This window comes from Peromyscus californicus, unplaced genomic scaffold, assembly GCF_007827085.1.
Source record: "Peromyscus californicus insignis strain IS unplaced genomic scaffold, ASM782708v3 Scaffold_9__1_contigs__length_137607984, whole genome shotgun sequence".
NCBI lineage: Eukaryota > Metazoa > Chordata > Mammalia > Rodentia > Cricetidae > Peromyscus > Peromyscus californicus.
In genome coordinates this window covers 67,276,881-67,297,621 of record NW_026294617.1, presented here as the reverse complement: position 1 = coordinate 67,297,621, position 20,741 = coordinate 67,276,881, and the positions used below count along the sequence as shown (strand labels likewise).

General features: G+C 57.3%; 1 protein-coding gene across 4 annotated transcripts; it reads left to right on the top strand.

Moving 5' to 3' along the window:
• The first annotated feature begins 1,697 nt into the window (after nucleotides 1–1,697).
• Nucleotides 1,698–20,410, top strand: Pear1 (platelet endothelial aggregation receptor 1). 4 transcript variants are annotated; one of them, XM_052731404.1, is made up of 23 exons: nucleotides 1,698–1,919; nucleotides 9,644–9,808; nucleotides 10,431–10,535; nucleotides 10,823–10,923; nucleotides 11,515–11,607; nucleotides 11,764–12,007; nucleotides 12,590–12,710; nucleotides 12,908–13,044; nucleotides 13,128–13,340; nucleotides 13,601–13,775; nucleotides 13,858–13,978; nucleotides 14,761–14,924; nucleotides 15,016–15,118; nucleotides 15,206–15,352; nucleotides 15,519–15,644; nucleotides 16,930–17,058; nucleotides 17,168–17,296; nucleotides 17,432–17,644; nucleotides 17,810–17,898; nucleotides 18,015–18,138; nucleotides 18,287–18,361; nucleotides 18,450–18,695; nucleotides 19,174–20,410. In XM_052731404.1, the coding sequence occupies exons 2-23, from the start codon at nucleotides 9,708–9,710 to the stop codon at nucleotides 19,323–19,325; spliced, it is 3,108 nt and encodes a 1,035-aa protein (XP_052587364.1). In that variant the 5' UTR covers nucleotides 1,698–1,919; nucleotides 9,644–9,707; the 3' UTR covers nucleotides 19,326–20,410. The 4 variants fall into 4 exon arrangements, with proteins under 4 accessions (XP_052587364.1, XP_052587366.1, XP_052587367.1 ...); XM_052731406.1 differs by lacking the exon at nucleotides 1,698–1,919 and adding an exon at nucleotides 3,111–3,246; XM_052731407.1 differs by lacking the exon at nucleotides 1,698–1,919 and adding an exon at nucleotides 8,347–8,379.
• The last annotated feature ends 331 nt before the right edge of the window (nucleotides 20,411–20,741 follow it).

The following is a 20,741-nucleotide window of genomic DNA, read 5'->3' as shown; positions in this document are numbered from 1 at the left end:
GCAGAATATAACTGCGTAAAGGTGTGTTACTTTTGTTTATGCTGCATTTGTTTAATGATGTAAGGATGTGTGTTTAATTATGACAAGATGTGTTGCATCTGTTTCACTTTGCCTGCCCAAGGCACCTGATTGGTCTAGTAAAAAGCTAAATGGCCGGCCGGGCAGTGATGGTGCATGCCTTTAATCGCAGCACTCAGGAGGCAGAGGCAGGTGCATCTCTGTGAGTTCGAGGCCAGCCTGGTCTACAGAGTGATTTCCAGGACACCCAGGACTGTTACACAGAGAAACCCTGTCTCAAAAAAACAAAAACAAAACAAAACAAAAAGCTGAATGGCCAATAGCTAGGCAGGAGAAAGGATAGGTGGGACTGGCGGGCAGAGAGACTAAGTAGGAGGAGAAATCTGGGCTCAAGGGGGAAGAACAAGAGAAGAAGAAGAGAACAAGGGAGATGCCAGGGGCCAGAAGCCATGTAGCCATCAGTCAGCCAGACAGACAGACAGCCAGCAAGAAAGTAAGACAAGGTAAAAAGCCCTGAGGCAAAACGTAGATGAAGGGAAACAGGTTAAGTTATAAGAGCTAGCAAGAAAAGAGCTAACCTAAGGCCAAGCATTCAAAACTCATGATAAGTCTCTGTGTCATGATTTGGGAGCTGGATGGTGGCCCTAAAGAAAAAGCCTGGTACAGACAGAAGTGAGTACATACTGTATGGTTGCGTTTACACAGACGCTCTAGAAAAAAATCTACGGTGACAGAAAACAAATCAAAATTTTCATGAGCTTGGGTTAGGGGTGAGAATGGAATCCGGGTCATTATTGCAGAGTGGATTAGGTAAACTGGGGGGGGGTCATTTAAAATATTATATGTATGTTGTAAATGGGAGGGGATTGTGCTTTGGGATCCCTGTGGGCTCAGTGAACTTTTGAGATTCTCACCTTCCGCCACGTGGGTCCCTGGGATCAAACTCAGGTCGTCAGTTTTGGTGGCAGGTGCCTTTCCCAACGGAGCCATCTCACTATCCCCAGAGATGGACTTTTTAAAAAAAATTTTGAGACAGGGTTTCTATGTGTAACAGTCCTAGCTGTCTTGGAACTTGCTTTGTAGACCTGGTTAACCTCAAACTCACAAAGATCCACCTGCTTCTGTGCAGGGCCAGGGGATGTAGACTGAGTTTCAGTTTGGGATGAGAGGAAAGCTCTGGAAATCGATAGTGCCAAAGGTGGCACACACGTGAAGTACTTTATGTCACTGAACTGTTCGCTTCACATTTGTTGAAAGGATAAACCTTACATTTTGCCACAGTAAAATTTTAGGACACTACTTATCAAACCAAGCGGGCTCGTTTTTATTATATATCCATCACGCCTAAATAAAGGTAGCCCTGCTCCTGAGAATTCAACCCAGGACCGGCAGCATGAGCCACACCCAACAGTCCCAAGTTGTCTTTGCTTTACACCCTGACTAGGGTGGGTCGCTGAGTGCTTCGGAGGAGCAACCGGATGGACAGCGGCTGAGATCTTGCCTTGCTTGGCCTCTGGATATCCTGCTTCCACCCACGCAAAGGTCGCAATGACCTGACCGGACAGGCGGGGGCGCCCCTCCCCTCCGCCGAGGGCCGCCAGAGGGCGCCGCCGGGCAGGAAAGAGGGGCGTCGGGTGGACAGCGACGCCGGGAGCGGAGCGGGCGCTGATCGGAAGGCTGTCAGGTTGGGCGGCTCTCCTCGTCCACTTCGCAGACAGGCGTGCGGAGGCCTGACCCCACCCGGCCCGGCTCCAGCCTCCCTGCGCGGACTTCCTGCCTGGGCGCGGGCGGAGGCCCACCCCCTTCCTGCCCGTGCAGCTTGCTCTGTCGGCTAGCGGGACCCGTCGTCGGTGCACACGCCGCCGCGCCGCCCGAGCTCTGAGCTCTGAGCTCCGAGGCAGGTGAGTGACCAGCCCAACCCTGGGCTCTGGAGCCTGAGACTGCTGGGATGGAACCCAGCAGAGAGCTGAGTGGAAAGAGGAGATGGGGGTGGAGGGAGTGCGAGCCGTCTAAGTGGAAAGAGAAAAGAGAAAGGAGACAAAGGTAATAGGAGAGTGGAGAGAAAGATCTGCGTAGAGAGAGCTAAGTAAAAAGAGAGAGGAGGGAAAGGAGAGAGCGAGCAGACAGGGAGAGAAAGAGAGAGAGAGAGAGAGAGAGAGAGAGAGAGAGAGAGAGAGAGAGAGAGAGAGAGAGAGAGAGAGAGATCGATCCACCTAAATGGGAAGAAAAGCTACTCTGGTTGTGAGGATTAGGAACCCAGGGCCAGCCCGGGAGAGTGTTCTCTTTGCCCCGGGGAAGGCAGCCTGGAAGGCTTGCCTCCTGGGTTCCAGTGTGCAGGTTGCTGGAACCTTGGTGGTGCTGAAACCCTGAAAAGGAATCCTAAACCTTGTCTTCCCTCCATCCCTCAATTTCTTCTTTCTGGAGGCGCTAACAAAACACTGTACCTGTTTCCTTCTGTGGTTGAGGGAAAGCATGTCTCCTGGAAAAGGACTCTGTTTGGTGTTGGTAGATTTGCAAGTCCCTTCCCACCTTGTGGGAGAGGTCAGCCATGGGCACCCATAGCATAGCCTCTGAAGGCTCTCTGCCTGGGTGATGTGGCCGGTTGCCAGGCCCTGGAGCCCAGGAGCCCAAGCTCCAGCAAGGCCTCTCTGGCTTCTCATCCCTATTTCCAGCCTCTACAGCCTCTAGCCCTGAACTCGTGACTCCCTGTTTTGGAGCTCCCTGCCCCAGCTGGGGACTGTGACCCTAGTCCCAAGAGATGGGAACAGCATGTGCTGGCTGAGACTCCCAGGCTCAGCCAGGCCTCGGCTCCAGGCAGGGCAGGATAAGGGGTCAGTTCTCAACCCCTGCCTGTGCTGGGCCTAGAGGGATGGAGGCTGTTCTCCAAACCCAACTCCACCCCATAGTGTAACAGTGTGTGGACGGGTGAGGTGGGTGTGGACAGGCCTCCCACCCTCCCAGTCTGCCCCCCTGCTGCTCTCCAACGGATGACCTCTTCCAAAGCCTGCCACCAACCTCTTCCAAAGCCTGCCACCGTATCCCTGCCGCCTCCCCCCCACCCCCCCGCCCCGCTTGCCCCTTTCTTCTCAGAGCGGGGTGAAGAGGGAGGGCTGACTTTTGCTTCTCCACTCCACACCAACCAACGTGCCCTATCAGACTTTCCCAGAAGAGGAAACCCTCCCCAGGCACCCCGCTCCAGCAGCGGGAGACCTAGAGGAAGAAAGATAGGTAGGTAAGGGGCTCTACAATATCTTGACTCCTCTGAAGAAGCTCCCTGTGGCCTCGTCTCCAGCGTGGTGCAGGTGGTGGTGACTCCTGGTACCTGCTCTGTGGGGGAAGCTAGCGGACAGCCAGGAGGAGAGGGGGTAGACAGACGTAAACACAGACACAGGCCAAACCAGACACACAGACGGGTGAGACAGGCCCCAGGGGGAGAACTGTGGATGTAGGGGAGAGGCTGTCCGAGGACAAAGATCCCAGGCTGAGGAGAAGCCACGGAGATGGAAGGAAGAGCACACAAGGTGTGCAGGCCTGGTCCAGCCCCCTGCTGTGCTCGGGTGGCTTGTGTGTTGGAGGGCGAATTACCCCCTTCCCATTTCTTCACCTCTGAAATAGGAGGCATAAGAGCTAAGGGGAGGGAAAGGTTCGTCCTCATTGTGTTTCCCCAGGGTGATAACTAGTGTTACACACCTGCACACAGCCTTGAGAAGCAGCCTGGAAGCAGGATCCGGAGTGTGGGCATCTTCCTGTGGCTGCCCCCACCCGCAGAGGGGCATCTGGGACTCAGTCCCTGTGTTTGGAAGACTCTGTGGCCCCCAGACCCAGGATGAGGACTCTTCTCTAGTCCATATTCCCTACATGCACGGTGACTCAGAGCCTTGCATTTCTGTACCCTCGTCCCACTCAGCACCTGGGAACTTGGATGCCAACCCTGAGGAGTTCCTGACCCAGGCCGGTATGGCAGAGGCGGGGCCATCTTTCACCCTGCGGTGTTAGTCTTTCTGCGGCTGCTTTTTCTCTTCCCAGTCACACTGCACTGTGTTTGGGGCTCTGGGAGGCCTGAGGGGAGCTGAGGGGAGGCCACAGCCTCTCTGGTAGGCCTCAGAAGGAAAGCTGCAGTGCTCTGTACTCCGTTTGGGGTGTCCACCTGCTGGTGCTCAGCACCCAGGTGTGTGGGAGAAGGGCCCTGTCCAAGCCAGCTCTGACACAGTGGCAGACAGCCGTGGATAAGCGTTATGGGCAGGCTAGGGTACAGCTCACTGGTGTAGCATTTGCCTAGCATGCTCAAGGACCAGGGTTCCACTCCCAGCACCACCAAGCAAGCCCAGGCCAGTGAAAGAGCCCACTGTGGCCCTGGGCTGAGTTCGGAGGAAACATCGGTCCACGCCGATGTTGGAGTGTGTTGTACTTGGGGAGGGGAGACTGAGAGCAGGCTGGTGGATGGAGCTGCCACAGAGGGCTGTCCCTTAGTCCCTCCCTAGACTACAGTGTTCTGTCAGCCCCTAGAGTGGTCTGGGTTAGCTCTACCTGCTCCCAGAGGAGGGACACAGGTACTGACTTTGGCTGGGTCATCCCCCTGGGTCAGGGGGAGCGTCCCACTTGGAGCCAGGAGGCACAAGCAGACTCAGGGAAAACAGGCAGAACTCTGTTGGGCCATGGGAGCCATGCCCGTTTAGTCTACAGGGCAGGGAGAGGAGGGGAGGCTTGAACACTGAGGGGCTTCCTGGTGGAGGCTGGGGGCAACTGGACATTCTGAGGAGGCTTGAGCAGAGATGGCTGCATGGTGAGAGGCGTGTCACAAGGCTAGACGCCTGGTATAGCTGGCCTTTCCTGTAATCAGAGCTACAGAAGGTGGTAGAAGAGGGCAGTGGCCAGAACTGCCCTATGGGCTGTGCTTTGGTTTGTTTGTTTGTTTGTTTTGAACTCCAGCTCACTCTGTGTGTAGCCCAGGCCGACCTGGAATAAATTACCCTCCTACCTCAACCTCCGGAGTGTTGGGATTATAGGTAAAAGCCATCTCGCCCTGCCAGAATTAGAATTTCTGGAGGTCATCTCTGCATGGTGGTGAGGGAGGCAGGCCAGTGGGGAAGCTGCCCTCCAGGCGTGCCCCAGTCTGGTGGCCAGACAGCCCTTGGGCAACTCACTTGAGGAAGACCCTCCACGCCTCCTCTGGTGAGAAGAGCCGCCTCTCTCCAGGTGGTAGTCAGGGCTGGGGCGGGGACTGGTTGGGTTTGTGAGTCAGATTCCCTGCTGGTTCTCTGTTTCCTGATGAGTAAACAAGGTCCGTGGTAGACCCTCTAGCCTCCGTTTCCTGAGCCAGCGGCAGGCCAGCCGCTCACCCCTGCCCTGCTCCTGCTGCCCCGGCCTCCAGTCTGCCTCTCTCAGGCTTCCTGTTCCTCCATCCGGCAGACATGCCTGGCGTGCCGAGCCCGGCTTGGCTGGATATAGGAGGGGCCCTGTGTGCTTGGGGAGACCGTGGTGTGAGGTGCCACTGGGCAGTCAGTGCTGGCAGAGTTCTCTTTTGGGGGGAGAACGTGGAGGTCTGGGCTGGGGTCTCACTCAGCGTGTCTCGGTGGCAAAGGGCAGAGAGAGGGACTCAAATGCTAAGCACCTCAGCACCAAGCTAAGCTGCAGGGCAGCCTGGGTGTCCCTTTGTCCGCCTCTCTTTGTGCGGGGAACATACCACTCAACCGTCCGTGAGGGCCCTGACAGAAAAAGGAGAATGGGAGACTCACCGACCAGGATGGAAGGCAAGGGTGCCGAGGAAAACCAGGAGAAGGTGTGCGAGGAACATGCCAGGCTTAAACAGTCCGTTATGAGGGAGGCTGATGTGTGGGTGGCGGCTCAGAGGGCCCAAGGGACTTAACCAAAGTCACACAGCTTGTGACACTAGAATTAGAGTCTCTGGACTGCAAAATGGGGGGGGGGGGCGGGTATCAGAGAGTTGGGGTTGGTACTGCAGGTGAGGGAGGGGAGGAAATCCAGGGATCCTGCCCTGTTACTGGCTCTAGCTCGAAGATGCACCTGGCAGGCAGCCCGTCCTTCTGGGGGATCAGGTTCTGGCCTCCCCCCACCCCAGACTTCCTTTCTCCCGTCAGCATTTTCAACCCTGTTTATTCCCGGATCATCGTGGGGGTTCTTGAAAAAGAAAAAAAACAACAACAACAACAACCCAGTTTTTCCTGGAATGAATGCCAGGGGAACACAGGGGGGTCCTGTGGATGTTGGGTACAATTACTGTGGATGGGGCAGTGCATGTTACAGATCGGCCCCAAGTGTGCCACCCCAGTTAACCTTTACGGTAACCTTGTGGCAGGGTTTGCTACCATTCTCCGGAACTGGGATAAAAGGGCCAGAGTGCAAGGGTTATCCCACGCGAAACCAATCCTCAGAGGGTGAGGGAGCTGGGAAAGGCCTGCAGAAGTTCCCGCGTCTTCTTCCACCATTCCCGTTTGCCCTTTTCTGGTTAAGGACCCTCTTCTCTCATCTCCCAGCTCCCAGAGGCCCTAGACTCACTTCCTCCTCCCAGAGGCTGGGGTGCAGGGAGGGTAGAGGGGCTCTTGGAGAGGGAACAGGCCCGGGCCCTGTGGGACTTGGACTCTCAGGGCAGGAATGTAGCTTGCAGCCTTGCAGGCAGGAAATGGAGCTGAGCCTGGCCAAGAGCCCAGCAATTTGCATGTGGAGGTGGGAGAGAAAAGTTGTTCATTTTGACTGCCTTCAGTGCGGTTCCCACGCCTCTGATCATGTTCTAGTGGCCGCCTCCCCTCCCCTCCCCTCCCCTCCCCTCGGCCAGCCCTTGGCCAGCTCCCCATTCCTATAACTGGGGCTGTAAAGATATCAAGCCCCTGGGTTTCCTAATCCCCGTCCAGAAATAAAACTATTGGGAGGCCTCCGCCGCTGCTGGAGTTTGGATTCCTCTTCTGACACCACTGGCTGTGGCTCCGGGGCGGACTCCTCTATTTACTGAGTCTGCTTCCTCTGTGGACTGGAGAGTAGCACTTTCCACGAGGGCTGATGGAGAGGTGGCCTATGGGAGTCACTCCCTGCCTGCCCTGACCCATCTCAGAATAGTACAGGGCCACATTTTAACTGTTGGGAGGGGAAGCCCTTGGTCAAAACAGAAGCTTCCTGGGAAATGGAGGTTGAGCAGAGGGGGCCCGAGAGGGGTCTCCTGGGGCAGGGAGCCAGGAACGAAGGACTAAGCACCTTGATGGGTGTATAGTCATAGAGGCTGGGTGCTACTGGGACTGGAGAGTAGCTGGAGGCTCATGGGACAGGCATCAGCTGCACCAGCTCCCCTCTCCCCCCGGGGGGAAGCCAACTTTGGAGGCTTTGGGGTCCTCATCAGGCCTGTGTTTATTTCTCAGGCTGGGAATGGTCAGGTAAAATCCTTCCGCTTTCTGCTAGGACCCCCCCCCCCTCCATCTCCCCTCCCTATTGTCCACCGGCTGGTCTCTGCTGGCTCCACCTTGGCTTCTCGCCCTGGACAGCAGAGCAGCTGAAACCTCCTCCACAATGCAGCCCCACCCTGAAGGCCTCTGGGAAGAGGGAAGGTATAGCCCTTCTTCAGCCAACTAGCCACCTAGCAGAGTTCCAGTTAGTCATCTCCCGTAATACTGTACCCCCTGTTCTGTGCAGGGCCATCCTGAGGCCCCAGCTGAACTGAAGGGGAAGAAGGGGCAACACTTGATACTTGTGGCCTGGGGGTAAGGGCAGGTGAGCCTGGGAAGGACTTTATGCAGCCACAGCCCAACCTTCTTCCACCTTTATTCAATCTTCCCGCTAGGGACTCTAGGAACAGACAGGACAGGGCAGTGCACTGGGTCCCATGGGTGACTTTGTAGGTGAGACTGCATCTTGACAAGAGCCCAAGATTCTAGAAGAATGGAGTGTGGAACAGACTCGGAGTAGGGGCAGAGATGTGGAGAGCTCTGGGTTCTGCCCATGGCCCTGGCTGTGGAACACCCGCGGGCGAGTGGGGAAGAGTAGCTTGGACCAGTTCGAGCCAACCCTGTTGGTGGGCAGTGCGTAGGGCAAGGTTGGAGGAGACAGTTTGGGAACCTTGAGAGAAGGAACTGACTTTGTAGGGGTGGGGACTTGTTTGGTGGTACAGCCCCTGGATCAGGTTGTGAGTAGCAGTGGGTACCTCTGATCATGGTGTGGCTCCCTGGGCACGTCCCCATCTCCCGAGGCCACAATGCCAGCCCAGTAGCCAAGCCAGCCAAATGGGAGCCCTTCACACCTGACAGGGTGGTAGGGGAGGGTGGGGCCAGCTGGGTTTCCTCTTTTAAGGATTTAGACCCTGGGCAGTGGGATCCCCAGGACATCATCTGGCTTCCCAGGCCCGCGCTGGCATCACTGGTGAGATACTTGGTCGACTGAGACTTGGCTAGAGGTGCAGCTGGGCCCCAGGGGATGTGTGGGGTGTAGTGTCTCTGGCCCATGGAAGGAGCTGGGAGTTTGCTCTGGGCAGCAGTAGCAGGAACAAAGAGGATGATGGGGGAAATTCAGCTGTTAGGGGGTTAAGCTGGGGGTGGGCCACAGTAGGGAATGGGGCTCGGTCAGGGAGCCTGTGTTCATCTGAGAAGAAGGTGCCCCGGCTGAGCTGAGAGAATCGTGATCTGGAGAATATGTGGGTGGGGTGGGGGGGCCAGGGATGGGGCTGCAACAACATTCCAGAGATACTCAGGGGTGTAAGGGGCCAGTAACTGCGACCTCTCTCCTCCGGAAGAAAAATTACAAGCAGATGTGGTATCTCTGGAGAGTAGAGCAGTTAGCCCGGGCCATAGCTGTCAGCTTTTCCTCAGCCTGGGCGGCCAGAGAAAAACCCATCCCATCCGGGGTCCTGACTCTTCCCACCCTCGGGGGTGAGGCCTAGGTGTGGAGATGAGGAGGAGCCAGGTTCCTTGAGCTGTCAGAGAAAGATGGAAATCGCCCCAGTGGCTGGGTGGTCGCCCAGCTGCAGCCCCACTGCCATCCCCTGTGGCAAGAGCCTCCTGACAATACTTCATTAGCATGGCCTTGGCTCCTGGCTGCCCACATACAGTGATGGAACTTGCTGTCCGTGGCATCCGATGGTGAACTGTCCTGGCCATTTGAAAGTTCTCGTGGACTGGGCCCAATTTGGCTTCCCTTAGAACCTCCTTCATCGGTCCCAGGTTCACACCGTGGCAGTTCACACCGTGGCACACCTTTCAGTGTCCTTAGTATTTATTTGCTAGGCCAGGGGGTGGTCAAGTGATGCGCGACGTGGATATGTAGTGAACGGTACGAGGAGGCACTAAAAGAGATGAGCATGCCGCCAGCCAGTGTGTGTGTGTGTGTGTGTGTGTGTGTGTGTGTGTGTGTGTGTGTGTGTGTGTGTGTGTGTGTGTTTGGAGGTGGTGGGGTGGTGGTGGGCGGAGCTGTCAGGGAGCAGACAGAAAAGCAAGGTGGCACAGAGTTCCAGGAATAATGAGGGCTGGGGTCAGAATGTTCAAACTGAGCCGAGATCTGGAGCCACAGAAGTGTGCTAGGATCACTGTTCTGGGGTCCTGGGGGAGCTGGAGTCCTGCCCCGTGGACCACAGGACCACAGAGGCCGTGGGCTGGTCTCTTCAGCATGCCCACTGCTTGCCTCTCTGCAGATGCGTCCTTTCGGCTGCTGGCTGCGCTGTTCAGTGGCTGTGTGCCCTGCGGCGGGCCTCTGCCATGCCGCCTCTTCTGCGGTCCCTCCTTCTCCTGGCCCTCGGCCTGGGTCTGGCCAGAACGCTCAGCTCCAACGATCCCAATGTCTGTACCTTTTGGGAAAGGTGAGAAGGGCCCCAAGCTGAATGCTTGTCCCGGATGAATGGTTCCTCTTAGGAATCTGTTTCTGGTGTCTTTGTGCCCCTCCATGGCCTTTGACCTTTCCCACCTCTGCCCTTGTCTCAGTCTTTGTCCTATCTCTGACCCTGATTTTTACCTGTCCTTGTCCCTGGATCCCTGTGGGAGGGAGCCATGTAGTGTAGCCCAAGCAGAGGGGCTGGCTGGGGTGGGGGTGGGGAGAAGGTAGGGCCCGGACTGGAAAACAGGGCCCAGGGTTAGCCAAAAGTGCTTTAGTCCACTGCTGCGTCAAGATTGAGCAGTCAAGTTCAAGCTTCCTTCATTGGGAGGTGTGCAAGCATGTGCGTGTGCGTGTGCGCGTGCGCGTGTGCGCGTGTGTGCGTGTGGATGGTTTTGGCCCTTAGGATGAGAACAGCTAGGGTGGGAGGACTCCTAGAACATTCCGGTTCTAGAAGGAGCCCCTAGACAAGACGGGTGGGGAGTGGGATGGGGAAGCCCAGATACTGGGGTGCTGGTTTTCTGCATGGTGAAGCCTGGCCTTGGCTCCCTGCTGCACCCTGCCCACGCAGGCCAGGGCTCTCCTTGGGCCTGACTGTTCTCATCCTACAGCTTCACCACCACCACTAAGGAGTCCCACTTACGCCCCTTCAGCCTGCTGCCAGCCGAGTCCTGTGACAGGCCCTGGGAGGACCCCCACAGCTGTCCTCGGCCCACGTGAGTGCTTTATCCTTCTATGAACCCGTAGCTGGCCGAGCCCTGGCCCCTCTCAGAACCTTTGGTGCTCAGAGGACACTCTGACCTCAAGGCATTCAGCTGTCCATAGTGGGCACCCAGGTGGCCTGTGAAGGTGTGTCTGGTTCATTGTACATGTGTGTGGCTGACGTGGGGCAGAGAAGGAACACTCAACCCCTCCAGTGCCTCACTGAGGTGTGATGGGGGTGGGGGGAGAGGTGGGGTAGCCAGGGCCTCTGCACTGATGGCCACCTCCTGGGCCACTGCAGGGTTGTCTACCGGACTGTGTACCGTCAGGTGGTTAAGACCGACTCCCGCCCACGTCTTCAGTGCTGTGGGGGCTACTATGAGAGCAGCGGGGCCTGTGTCCGTAAGTCTTGCGTTGGGTCAGGGTGGGAATGGAATGGGAGGGACCCATCTGTCGGAATTTTCCCTGTCCTAGTAAGGGGTATGGTGAGTGGGGTGCTACTGTCTGCTCCTTTAGATCCCCCCTTTGGCTGTAGCTGGGGTTGGGGTAACAGGGCTGGAAGAGGGGCCGGGAGTGGAGGACGGACCGACTTCGCTATTGTCCAGTCTCTTGTTCCCTAGCCTCTTGTGAGCCTATCTAAGGATGGGCCCCTGCCGTCCCCTGACCCTTCATCCAGCTCTGTCACCAGGCTCTGCAGGCCAGCTTCCTAGCCCGACTTAGCCCTCACCTCAGCCCCTACCCTTTCTGACCATACCTCTATCCAACTACCCACTTGAGAATCCCCCCATTTCCCGACAAGATGTTTAGACATGTTCACAGAGAGGGGTCAGGGAGCCTGGACCCCTGGGGTCGCACCCCAAGTCTTCATCTCAGACAGAGCTGGTGCTTGGGGACCTGCAGGTCCCTGGCATGGGAGGGATGGCTCTGGCTTCATAGATCAAGGGTGGGAGGGTGGGATGGAGGCATCTTCTCATTCATCCCATCTCTGGCCAGCACTCTGTGCCCAGGAGTGTGTCCATGGTCGTTGTGTGGCTCCTAATCGGTGCCAGTGTGCACCAGGCTGGCGGGGTGACGACTGTTCCAGCGGTGAGTTGTTGGTGACTCGGATGGCTTTTCATTGGAGACTGTCGCTGTTAGCTGCCCTTCCTGGAGATGGGGTAGAGGGTATGGGTGTGGGGGCGGTAAGACTGGATCTAACTGGAAGCTAAGTGCCTGGTGACTCCCTTTCATTCTGTTCCACAGAGTGTGCCCCAGGAAAGTGGGGGCCCAGGTGTGACAAGCTCTGCCACTGTGGCAACAGCAGTTCCTGTGATCCCAAGAGTGGGGAGTGCTTTTGCCCCTCTGGCCTGCAGCCCCCCAACTGCCTCCAGCCTTGCCCCCCTGGCCACTATGGTCCCGCCTGCCAGTTTGGTTGTCATTGCCACGGGGCATCCTGTGACCCCCAGAACGGAGCCTGCTTCTGTCCCCCCGGGAGAACAGGACCCAGGTGTGTGACGAGGCCATAGACACTGGACCGTACATGAGGAAATGATGAAGTTGAGAGACCAAGATCTTAGTCCGGCTCTGCTGGGTCCCAGCCAAGCAGCCTCAAGCAGCCATCAACTCCTCGTGAACTGTTCCCTAGAACAATTGCCACAATCACAGCGTGAGGAAGTGTGTGTGTGTGGGGTGTGTGTGTGTGTGTGTGTGTGTGTGTGTGTGTGTGTGTGTGTGAGAGAGAGAGAGAGAGAGAGAGAGAGAGAGAGAGAGAGAGAGAGAGCGAGCCTGTGGTCAAGCGAGGCTGAGTTGAGGACTTAGGCAGAACTGCTTGCAAGGCCACACGCAGAGAGGGTTGGGGTGTTGAGCCCTCCAGGGTAGAAAAACTGTAGTAGGAGCAGATGTGAAGAGGGGACCATCTGAGCAGGTGGAGGAGGGGCCCACTTGCTCTCCCCTCCTGCTGATGTCGGGGTGTCCTTGCCATTCACCTGCTCCAGAGGCTCCTGCTGTGCAGGTAGCCAGCCTTGGGGAGCAAGGAGGGCCAGCTGAAGGTGCTTCCTGATGACACTCTGACCTCACCCCTGTTCCACAGCTGTAATGTGCCCTGTTCACAGGGCACTGCTGGCTTCCTCTGCCCCAGAACCTATCCTTGCCAAAATGGAGGTGTCTTCCAGGTCCCCCAAGGCTCCTGCAGCTGCCCGCCGGGCTGGATGGTATGAAGGGGTGGGGGCTGTGAGGGTGGGGTTGGGATTCCCAGGAGAATTCTGAGGGTGGCTCAGGACAGGGCTCTGGGCTTTCATGAGATGGGCTCTCAGGACCCCAGCGAGGTTGGAGGGCTTTGAGTATATGGGGGTGTCCAACCGCCTGTGGCCATGAGAAGGGGATTAAGTGACTTTTCACCCACCCACAGGGTGTCATCTGTTCCCTGCCCTGCCCAGAGGGTTTCTATGGACCCAACTGTACTCAGGAATGTCGCTGCCACAACGGTGGTCTCTGTGACCGGTTTACTGGGCAGTGCCACTGCGCTCCTGGCTATATCGGGGATCGGTGAGCTTGTGGCTCTAGGGAGCTGGGTGGACCAGGAGGAGGTGGAGCCCAGTTTGTACAGCCGTGCTTAACCCGGTACCCAGGTGCCATGAAGAGTGCCCTGTGGGCCGCTTCGGGCAAGACTGTGCTGAGCCCTGCGACTGCGCCCCTGGTGCCCGCTGTTTTCCTGCCAATGGCGCGTGTCTGTGTGAACATGGCTTCACAGGCGACCGCTGCACTGAACGCCTCTGTCCAGACGGCCTCTACGGTCTCAGCTGCCAGGAGCCCTGCACCTGCGATCTAGAACATAGTCTCAGGTGGGCTGCGGGAAACACGGTCAAGGGAGACAGAGAAACAGAAAGCACCAGGGTATATATAGCTAAGGGCGGCATTGGTGGCACAGAAGGATCGAGGAGGGGTCTAGGGACGGGGCGGGAGCGGCTTGGGCGTTGCTCCTGGCCCAGCCTGGCTCTCACGGAGGATCTCACGGAGCCCCTTGGCTCCCTACTCGGGCTCTGCAGAGGAAGGGACCCCTGTCATACAGCTCAGACGCTCGTGTCCCCTCCTGCGCCCACAGCTGCCACCCTATGCACGGCGAGTGCGCCTGCCAGCCGGGCTGGGCCGGCCTGCACTGTAACGAGAGCTGCCCACAGGACACGCACGGGCCCGGCTGCCAGGAGCACTGCCTGTGTCTGCACGGTGGCGTCTGCCTTGCCGACAGCGGCCTCTGCCGGTGCGCGCCGGGCTACACGGTGAGGCTGTGCCCCATCCTGGGGAAAGGAGGAGCGGGGTGGAGCCTGGACGGCCCCTCACTCGTGCGCCCTCTGCTTTCAGGGACCGCACTGCGCTAACCTCTGTCCACCCGACACCTACGGGATCAACTGCTCCTCCCGCTGCTCCTGCGAAAATGCCATCGCCTGCTCCCCCATCGACGGCACGTGCGTTTGCAAGGAAGGTAATGGACTAGGGTCTCTGGGAGGGGCGGGATGGGGGGTGAGGAGAGCACCGGAGCAAAACTTACTGGAAGTGGGCCTGTGGGAACGGATCCGGGCTAGTTCCTGCTGGAACACTATTTCTTTGTCCTCTCTCATCCTGTCTTTCCTGCCCCCTTCTCCCTTTCCCGTCCTGCTTTTTTTTTTTTTTTCCAGACGAGGTCTCACTATATAGCCCAGGATAGACTCAGAATCCAAGCACCCATCCTGCCTCAGCCTCTGGAGTGCTGGGATCCCAGGCAGAGCCCAAACGCCCTAGTCATTTTGCTTTTCTCTAGCTACAAACGCCATACTTGCCCTTACAAGGTGTAGACCAAAAGATACCTCTATGATGAACGTTCCCACCCTCAGGTCCATAGAAATGTCCCAGGACTGTACCAGTGAGCTCTCCCAAGGGCTGTCCTTTGGGGCAGGTAAATGGCAAGGACACCCCGACATCAGCAGGTGGGGAGAGCAAGTGGTATAGACTCAACCAAGCATGGAGTCTTCAGCCCTCATTTCTCCCTGTCATCCCACAGATGGCCTGTGGGGTCCACTATGACCTTGGGTTTGTTGTCAGCCTCCTGTATTCTGTAGGAGAGACAGAGGAGGCCCAGGTGGGGTGGAAGAGGGGGGGATGCCCAGGTGGGGTGGCAGCCATAGGAGGCCCAGACAATTGTTTGTTCATGTGCTTTTTCTCATGCCCAGCTCACAGCACAAAGCTGGCACAACCCTTACCCAGGGTATACCTGCTTGCCTTCTCTAGGTTGGCAGCGTGGTAACTGCTCTGTGCCCTGTCCCCCTGGCACCTGGGGCTTCAGTTGCAATGCCAGTTGCCAGTGTGCCCATGAGGGAGCCTGCAGTCCCCAAACTGGAACCTGCACTTGCACCCCTGGGTGGCATGGGGCTCACTGCCAGCTTCCCTGCCCGGTGAGTGATCACAGCCCACCTGCCTGGGGGAGGGGAGGGCGCAGCACCTCTCCACTGACTGGGCTACTCTCCCCTCCTTGTGCTCTCCCAGAAGGGGCAGTTTGGTGAAGGTTGCGCCAGTGTCTGTGACTGTGACCACTCTGATGGCTGTGACCCTGTTCATGGACACTGCCGATGCCAGGCTGGCTGGATGGGTGAGCATTCCGGGTGTCGAGGTCTCAGGTCTGCTGTGGAGTTGGGAGTGTACGCCACAGGAGATGACCCTTAGCTGTCTCCCACAGGCTCACGCTGCCACCTGCCTTGCCCTGAGGGCTTCTGGGGAGCCAACTGCAGCAATACTTGCACCTGCAAAAATGGGGGTACCTGTGTACCCGAGAATGGCAACTGTGTGTGCGCACCAGGGTTCCGAGGCCCATCCTGCCAGAGGCGTGAGCGCACTCCACTCCCTCCTGTTAGCAGTTCAGATGCAGGAGCCCCACTCCACCCCTTGGGTTCTGCCTCTGCCTCCCATCTCCGGGATAGTTAATCCAGGGGGAGGTGGGAAGGGAGACCCCGGGCAAGGCCCCCCCAGTCACCGTGCCTCCCCTTCCCCAGCCTGCCAGCCTGGTCGCTACGGCAAACGCTGCGTGCCCTGCAAGTGCAACAACCATTCTTCCTGCCACCCTTCGGACGGGACCTGCTACTGTCTGGCAGGCTGGACAGGCCCCGACTGCTCCGAATGTGCGTAGCAGCTTGTGTGGGAGCAGGTGTGCCTGCTGCTTGCGTGGCTGAGCCCTGCAACCTCAGTCTCCTGGCTCTGGGCAGAAGGCCCCCCCCCACTCACCTTACTTGGTTATCTGTACAATAGGAAAAATCCTGACATCACCTTCATGCTGGGAACTGGTTTTAGTGGAGGATGCAGCAGCGAACATGTCAGAGGGAGAAATTTTCTGCCTTTCTAGAACCTGGGAAGAGCAGGGTATTTATGGAACAGCAAATCCCCAAAACTTCCCTCTTGGACATACTATTTTCTCTTCCTTTAAAAAAATTTTTTTTTTATTTTAAACTATTTAGCCGGGTGGTGGTAGCGCACGCCTTTAATCCCAGCACTCGGGAGGCAGAGCCAGGCGGATCTCTGAGTTCGAGGCCAGCCTGGTCTACAGAGTGAGTTCCAGGACAGGCACCAAAGCTACACAGAGAAACCCTGTCTTGAAAAACCAAAACACAAAAACAAGAATGAAAAAAAAAACTATTAATTTTATTCTTTGGAGAGTTCATACACATATACTATGTGTCTTGACCAAATCCCACTCCCCCTCATAAGCCCTAATATGTCTCTCTCCTACCAAGTGCCCATTCCTTTTCTGTAACCCACTGAGTCCAGTTTGTTGGCCTGTGTGGGCATGGGGCTATTGACTGGAACATGGGTCTCCCTCCCCCGGCAGCCATGGCTGTTTTATATCTGTCTCCCACATAACTATACGATGATAAAGGGCCGACTCGTCTAGGCAGCAGAAGCAAGTTTTGAAGGGAGAAGTGGCGGTCCAGAGACCGCACTTCCGCAGTCAGGGCGTAAAGGAAGTGCTCTGGGCCAGTCTTTGTGTGGTTGTTTTCTGCAGAGAATTCAGTAGTGTCTACTATAATCTATTTGCTAGGATCACACACACAGATAACATATTAGGCTGTAATCCCAGTACCCAGGTAGGAGACAGATATTTGAAAAGAGAAACAAACAAGCCCCGTGCTGAGCCCCCCCAGGGGATGTTGGGAAGTTTCTGGTTCCCCAGCACTGGGTACATTATTTTGAAATGGCCGGTAGGGATTCGAGAGCAGATGTCAAGTGGGTGGGTCAGGGTGGGTCAAGACGGCTGGAAATGAACATCTGAGTCATCAGAGTGTAGATGCCCCTCAGAGCCTTGGTGTCCCCAAGAAAAGGCCAAGCTGGAGACTTCAGAGGTACTGAGGACTGAGAGTTCATGCAGAGGGGGTGGCCCCGCCCTGCCTGACATCCCCTTGTCTCTTGTAGCGTGTCCCCCAGGCCATTGGGGACTCAAATGCTCCCAAGCCTGCCAGTGTCATCATGGCGGAACCTGCCACCCCCAGGACGGGAGCTGTGCCTGCACCCCAGGCTGGACTGGACCCTACTGCCTGGAAGGTACCGCGATGGAGAACTAAGTCCCTGAATACACCGTAGCCCTTATCCAAGAGGAGGCTGCAGTTTGCCGGCTCTGTGACCCCCTCCTTGCCTCCTTGGCTCTGTCCAGGCTGCCCACCAGGAGTGTTTGGTGCCAACTGCTCCCAGCCATGCCAGTGTGGTCCTGGAGAGAGGTGCCACCCAGAGACTGGGGCCTGTGTCTGTCCCCCAGGACACAGTGGTGCACCCTGCAAGATAGGTGAGTTCTTGGACTCTGTGACCCTCCAAGGTTCTGTGACGCAGGGTCCCCATACCACCTCTGCCTTCCTTGAAGTGCACCCACGTTCACTAGCAGAACAAAATTGCCTATCTCGGTGCCTGCTTTATCTCACAGGAAGCCAGGAGTCCTCCACCATAATGCCCACCTCTCCTGTGATCCATAACTCACTGGGTGCAGTGATTGGCATTGCAGTACTGGGCACCCTTGTGGTGGCCCTGGTAGCGCTGTTCATTGGCTACCGCCATTGGCAAAAGGGCAAAGAGCACGAGCACCTGGCAGTGGCTTACAGCTCTGGGCGGCTGGATGGCTCGGATTATGTCATGCCAGGTGAGCGGGGGCGGGGCTGAAGTGAGCGATGGGCAGTGGGGTGTGGCTGACGCTTCCCCCAGGGGGTGTGGGGTGGAAGAATGGAAGGAGCCAGGGAGGCCAGCCGGCAGTGGTCCTGGCCTCCGCCTGTCTCTGAGCTACTCGGTACCCGTGTTTGTCCTGCAGATGTCTCTCCGAGCTACAGTCACTACTACTCCAACCCTAGCTACCACACTCTGTCTCAGTGCTCTCCCAACCCCCCACCCCCTAACAAGGTCAGTGCATTGAGGGGGGGGGTGCTCTGCAGGTGGGGGGGGCATCTCATTTCTCAGGAAAGCCTCGACCCTGCGCCTGTGCCCTCCCTCCCTGAGCCCCCATCGTCCCCCATCAGGTCCCAGGCGGTCAGCTCTTTGTCGGCTCCCAGGCACCCGAGCGGCCAGGCAGAGCCCATGGGCGTGATAACCATGCTACTCTGCCCGCTGACTGGAAGCACAGACGAGAACCCCATGACAGAGGTAGGCTCTTGGAGGCAGAGGCTGAGGAGGTGGACGTGTGCAGCCTCCCCTGCTGGGTCGTCTTGATGGGGTTGGGATGGGGGAAGAGCCTAGTTCCAGAAGAGGCCTGAGAAGGGACCAGAGGTCTGTCCTCTCTGCCTTCCCTCAGGCTCCAGCCACCTGGACCGAAGTTATAGCTGCAGCTATGGCCACAGGAATGGCCCGGGACCATTCTGTCATAAAGGTACGAGTAGAGGGACAGGGAGGGGAAGGGAAGCTGGGTCAGGGAGCCAGGGCCTCCAAGGAGCCTGATTTCCTTCCTTGACCCTCAGGTCCCACCTCTGAAGAGGGGCTGGGGGCAAGCGTTCTGTCCCTGAGCACCGAGAACCCCTATGCTACCATCAGAGATCTGCCGGGCCTGCCTGGGGAACCTCGGGAGAGCAGCTATGTGGAGATGAAGGGCCCTCCATCAGTGTCTCCTCCCAGGCAGCCTCTTCATCTCCGGGACAGCCAGCGGCGCCAACGGCAGCCACAGAGGGACAGTGGCACCTATGAGCAGCCCACCCCCTTGAGCCATAGTGAGCACCCCCTGCCCCCAGCAGGGGCTGCAGGGCCCTGGCACATGGGAAGTCGGAAAGGAGAAGGGCAGGGGAGAGACGGAAACAGTGGCATGATACGGCAAGGGCAAGGCCTTTGGGCGGTTTGGTCTCAAACCAGGCAGGACACTGGGGGCGTTGCCCTGCTTCTTCCGGTCTGTTCCTCACCCGAGGTTGAGCATTTGAGATGGTGCTTGTATAGCACCAGAGGGGTAGAATTAGCATCCAGGAAAGTGGAGACCAAGTTGTGGGACAGCATCCTCACATCCTTTGAGGTGGACATGTGGGGGTGGCTGGGAAGCGGAGGGCTTTGCTCAGAGTCGTCCATGCAGGCGCTTGGCCCAGCCAGCCCACGTACGTGCATTGCCATTCACCTCTCTGTGGGTAGAAAGAGCCTGGAGTAGGAGGAGAAGCCGGGGGAGGTGGAGGAGTCACCTCATCCTGTCCTCTCTGTCTTCAGATCAAGAGTCTGGGGGCTCCATGCCCCCTCTTCCTCCAGGCCTGCCTCCTGGCCACTATGACTCACCCAAGAACAGCCACATCCCTGGACACTATGACTTGCCTCCGGTACGGCATCCTCCATCACCTCCGCCTCGGCGCCAAGACCGCTGAGGAGCCAGCGTGGGATGGGATAGTGCCCGCAGACCCTGCCGGGAGCAGGGACTGGACCAGCAGGCCGTGAAGAAGCACATTTGACGAAGTGAACGGAGAGATGCTTCCACCAAGGGAGACACTGGTTGGCCAACTGTCCAGCTCCCTTTCTCCAGCCCACTGTTCGAGTCCCCAAGGCTCTGTGGACATGGTTGCTGGGCTGAATGTTGTTGTATATAAGTCTGATTTTAGATGGATTTTAAAAGTATGTGTTGGGTACCTTTTCTGTGTATGTACCCAGGCGGGGCTGTGTGTGTGTCTAGTGGACTTCAGAGGGTGCCAGGCACAGGTTCTGCCTTGCGCACTTCCCAGGCGGCCAGCCTCCAAGCTTAACTAGCTCCAACAGCAGGCCCTTACTACCTGCCACCCTTCGTGTGGTAATCCTCCAGGTTTTTGCTCGGAGGGTTGCTCCCTGCCTGTGTGGTCCATCCTCCTGGTACTCCTTGGGCTACACAGTCAAATTTCCCAGGCCTCAGTGGCCCTGCAGTCTACCTCTTCTGTCCCGTTCTACTCTTTTCTGGAGAGAAGGCTATCTGCCATCCTTCTTCCTCCCCCAGGGACTGGCACATCTGAGTTCAGCCTTCCTGGGTTACCTGTTGACTCCTGCTTGTCCTTCAGGCATCCCACAGAGTCCCTACTCCACCCCACATCTCTTCCTTTGTAGCTACTGTTTCTTCTCCGTGCACCTGCAGAAGAAGGCAGGGGTGGTACCAGGCAGGACTTGGATTTGTTTTATTAGTTTGTTTTTGAGACATTGTCTCCCTATGCAGCCCTGGCTCTCCTGGAGCTCTACTTTGTAGATCAGGCGGGTCTTGAACTCAGAGGTCTGCCTGCCTCTGCCTCCTGAGTGCTGGGTTGAAAGGCATGGGCCAACTGCTAACTCAGGCTGCACTCTGATGTGATCTCCACGGTCCTAGATCAGCCCCTCTGCCTCCCCCTAGCAGGGAGGTGGACCGCAAGCTCCCTGGATGCAGGACTCCGTGTTTATGCTCACTGTTGGTTTCCCTTGGCACATGGCAGTCAATAAATGTTCCTTTCAAAGCTGAGTGGCTGAGTGATAGTACCAATGATACCTGTGGTAAATACCAGTTCCTGCGTTCTCAGTGCCCCTCAGAGCCTCGTTTGGAGATCTCAGAAGTAGCTTCTCTGCAGGGAGCAGCGCATCAGTGTTTGAATTCAGTGCTGGGGGCCATGAAGCGGCCGGCACTGAATGGGGTGCCAGGCTAGAGGAAGCAAAGCAACTCAAAAGAGCCCGGGATAGCAAAGTGGTAAGGAGGGGACCTCCTGGATCAAATCATTATCAGACTGGGTCCCCAGTCCTCCAGTAGGCTGAATAGAGCTGGTAGAGGAGAGAACTCAGTGTCAGTCTGAACAGCT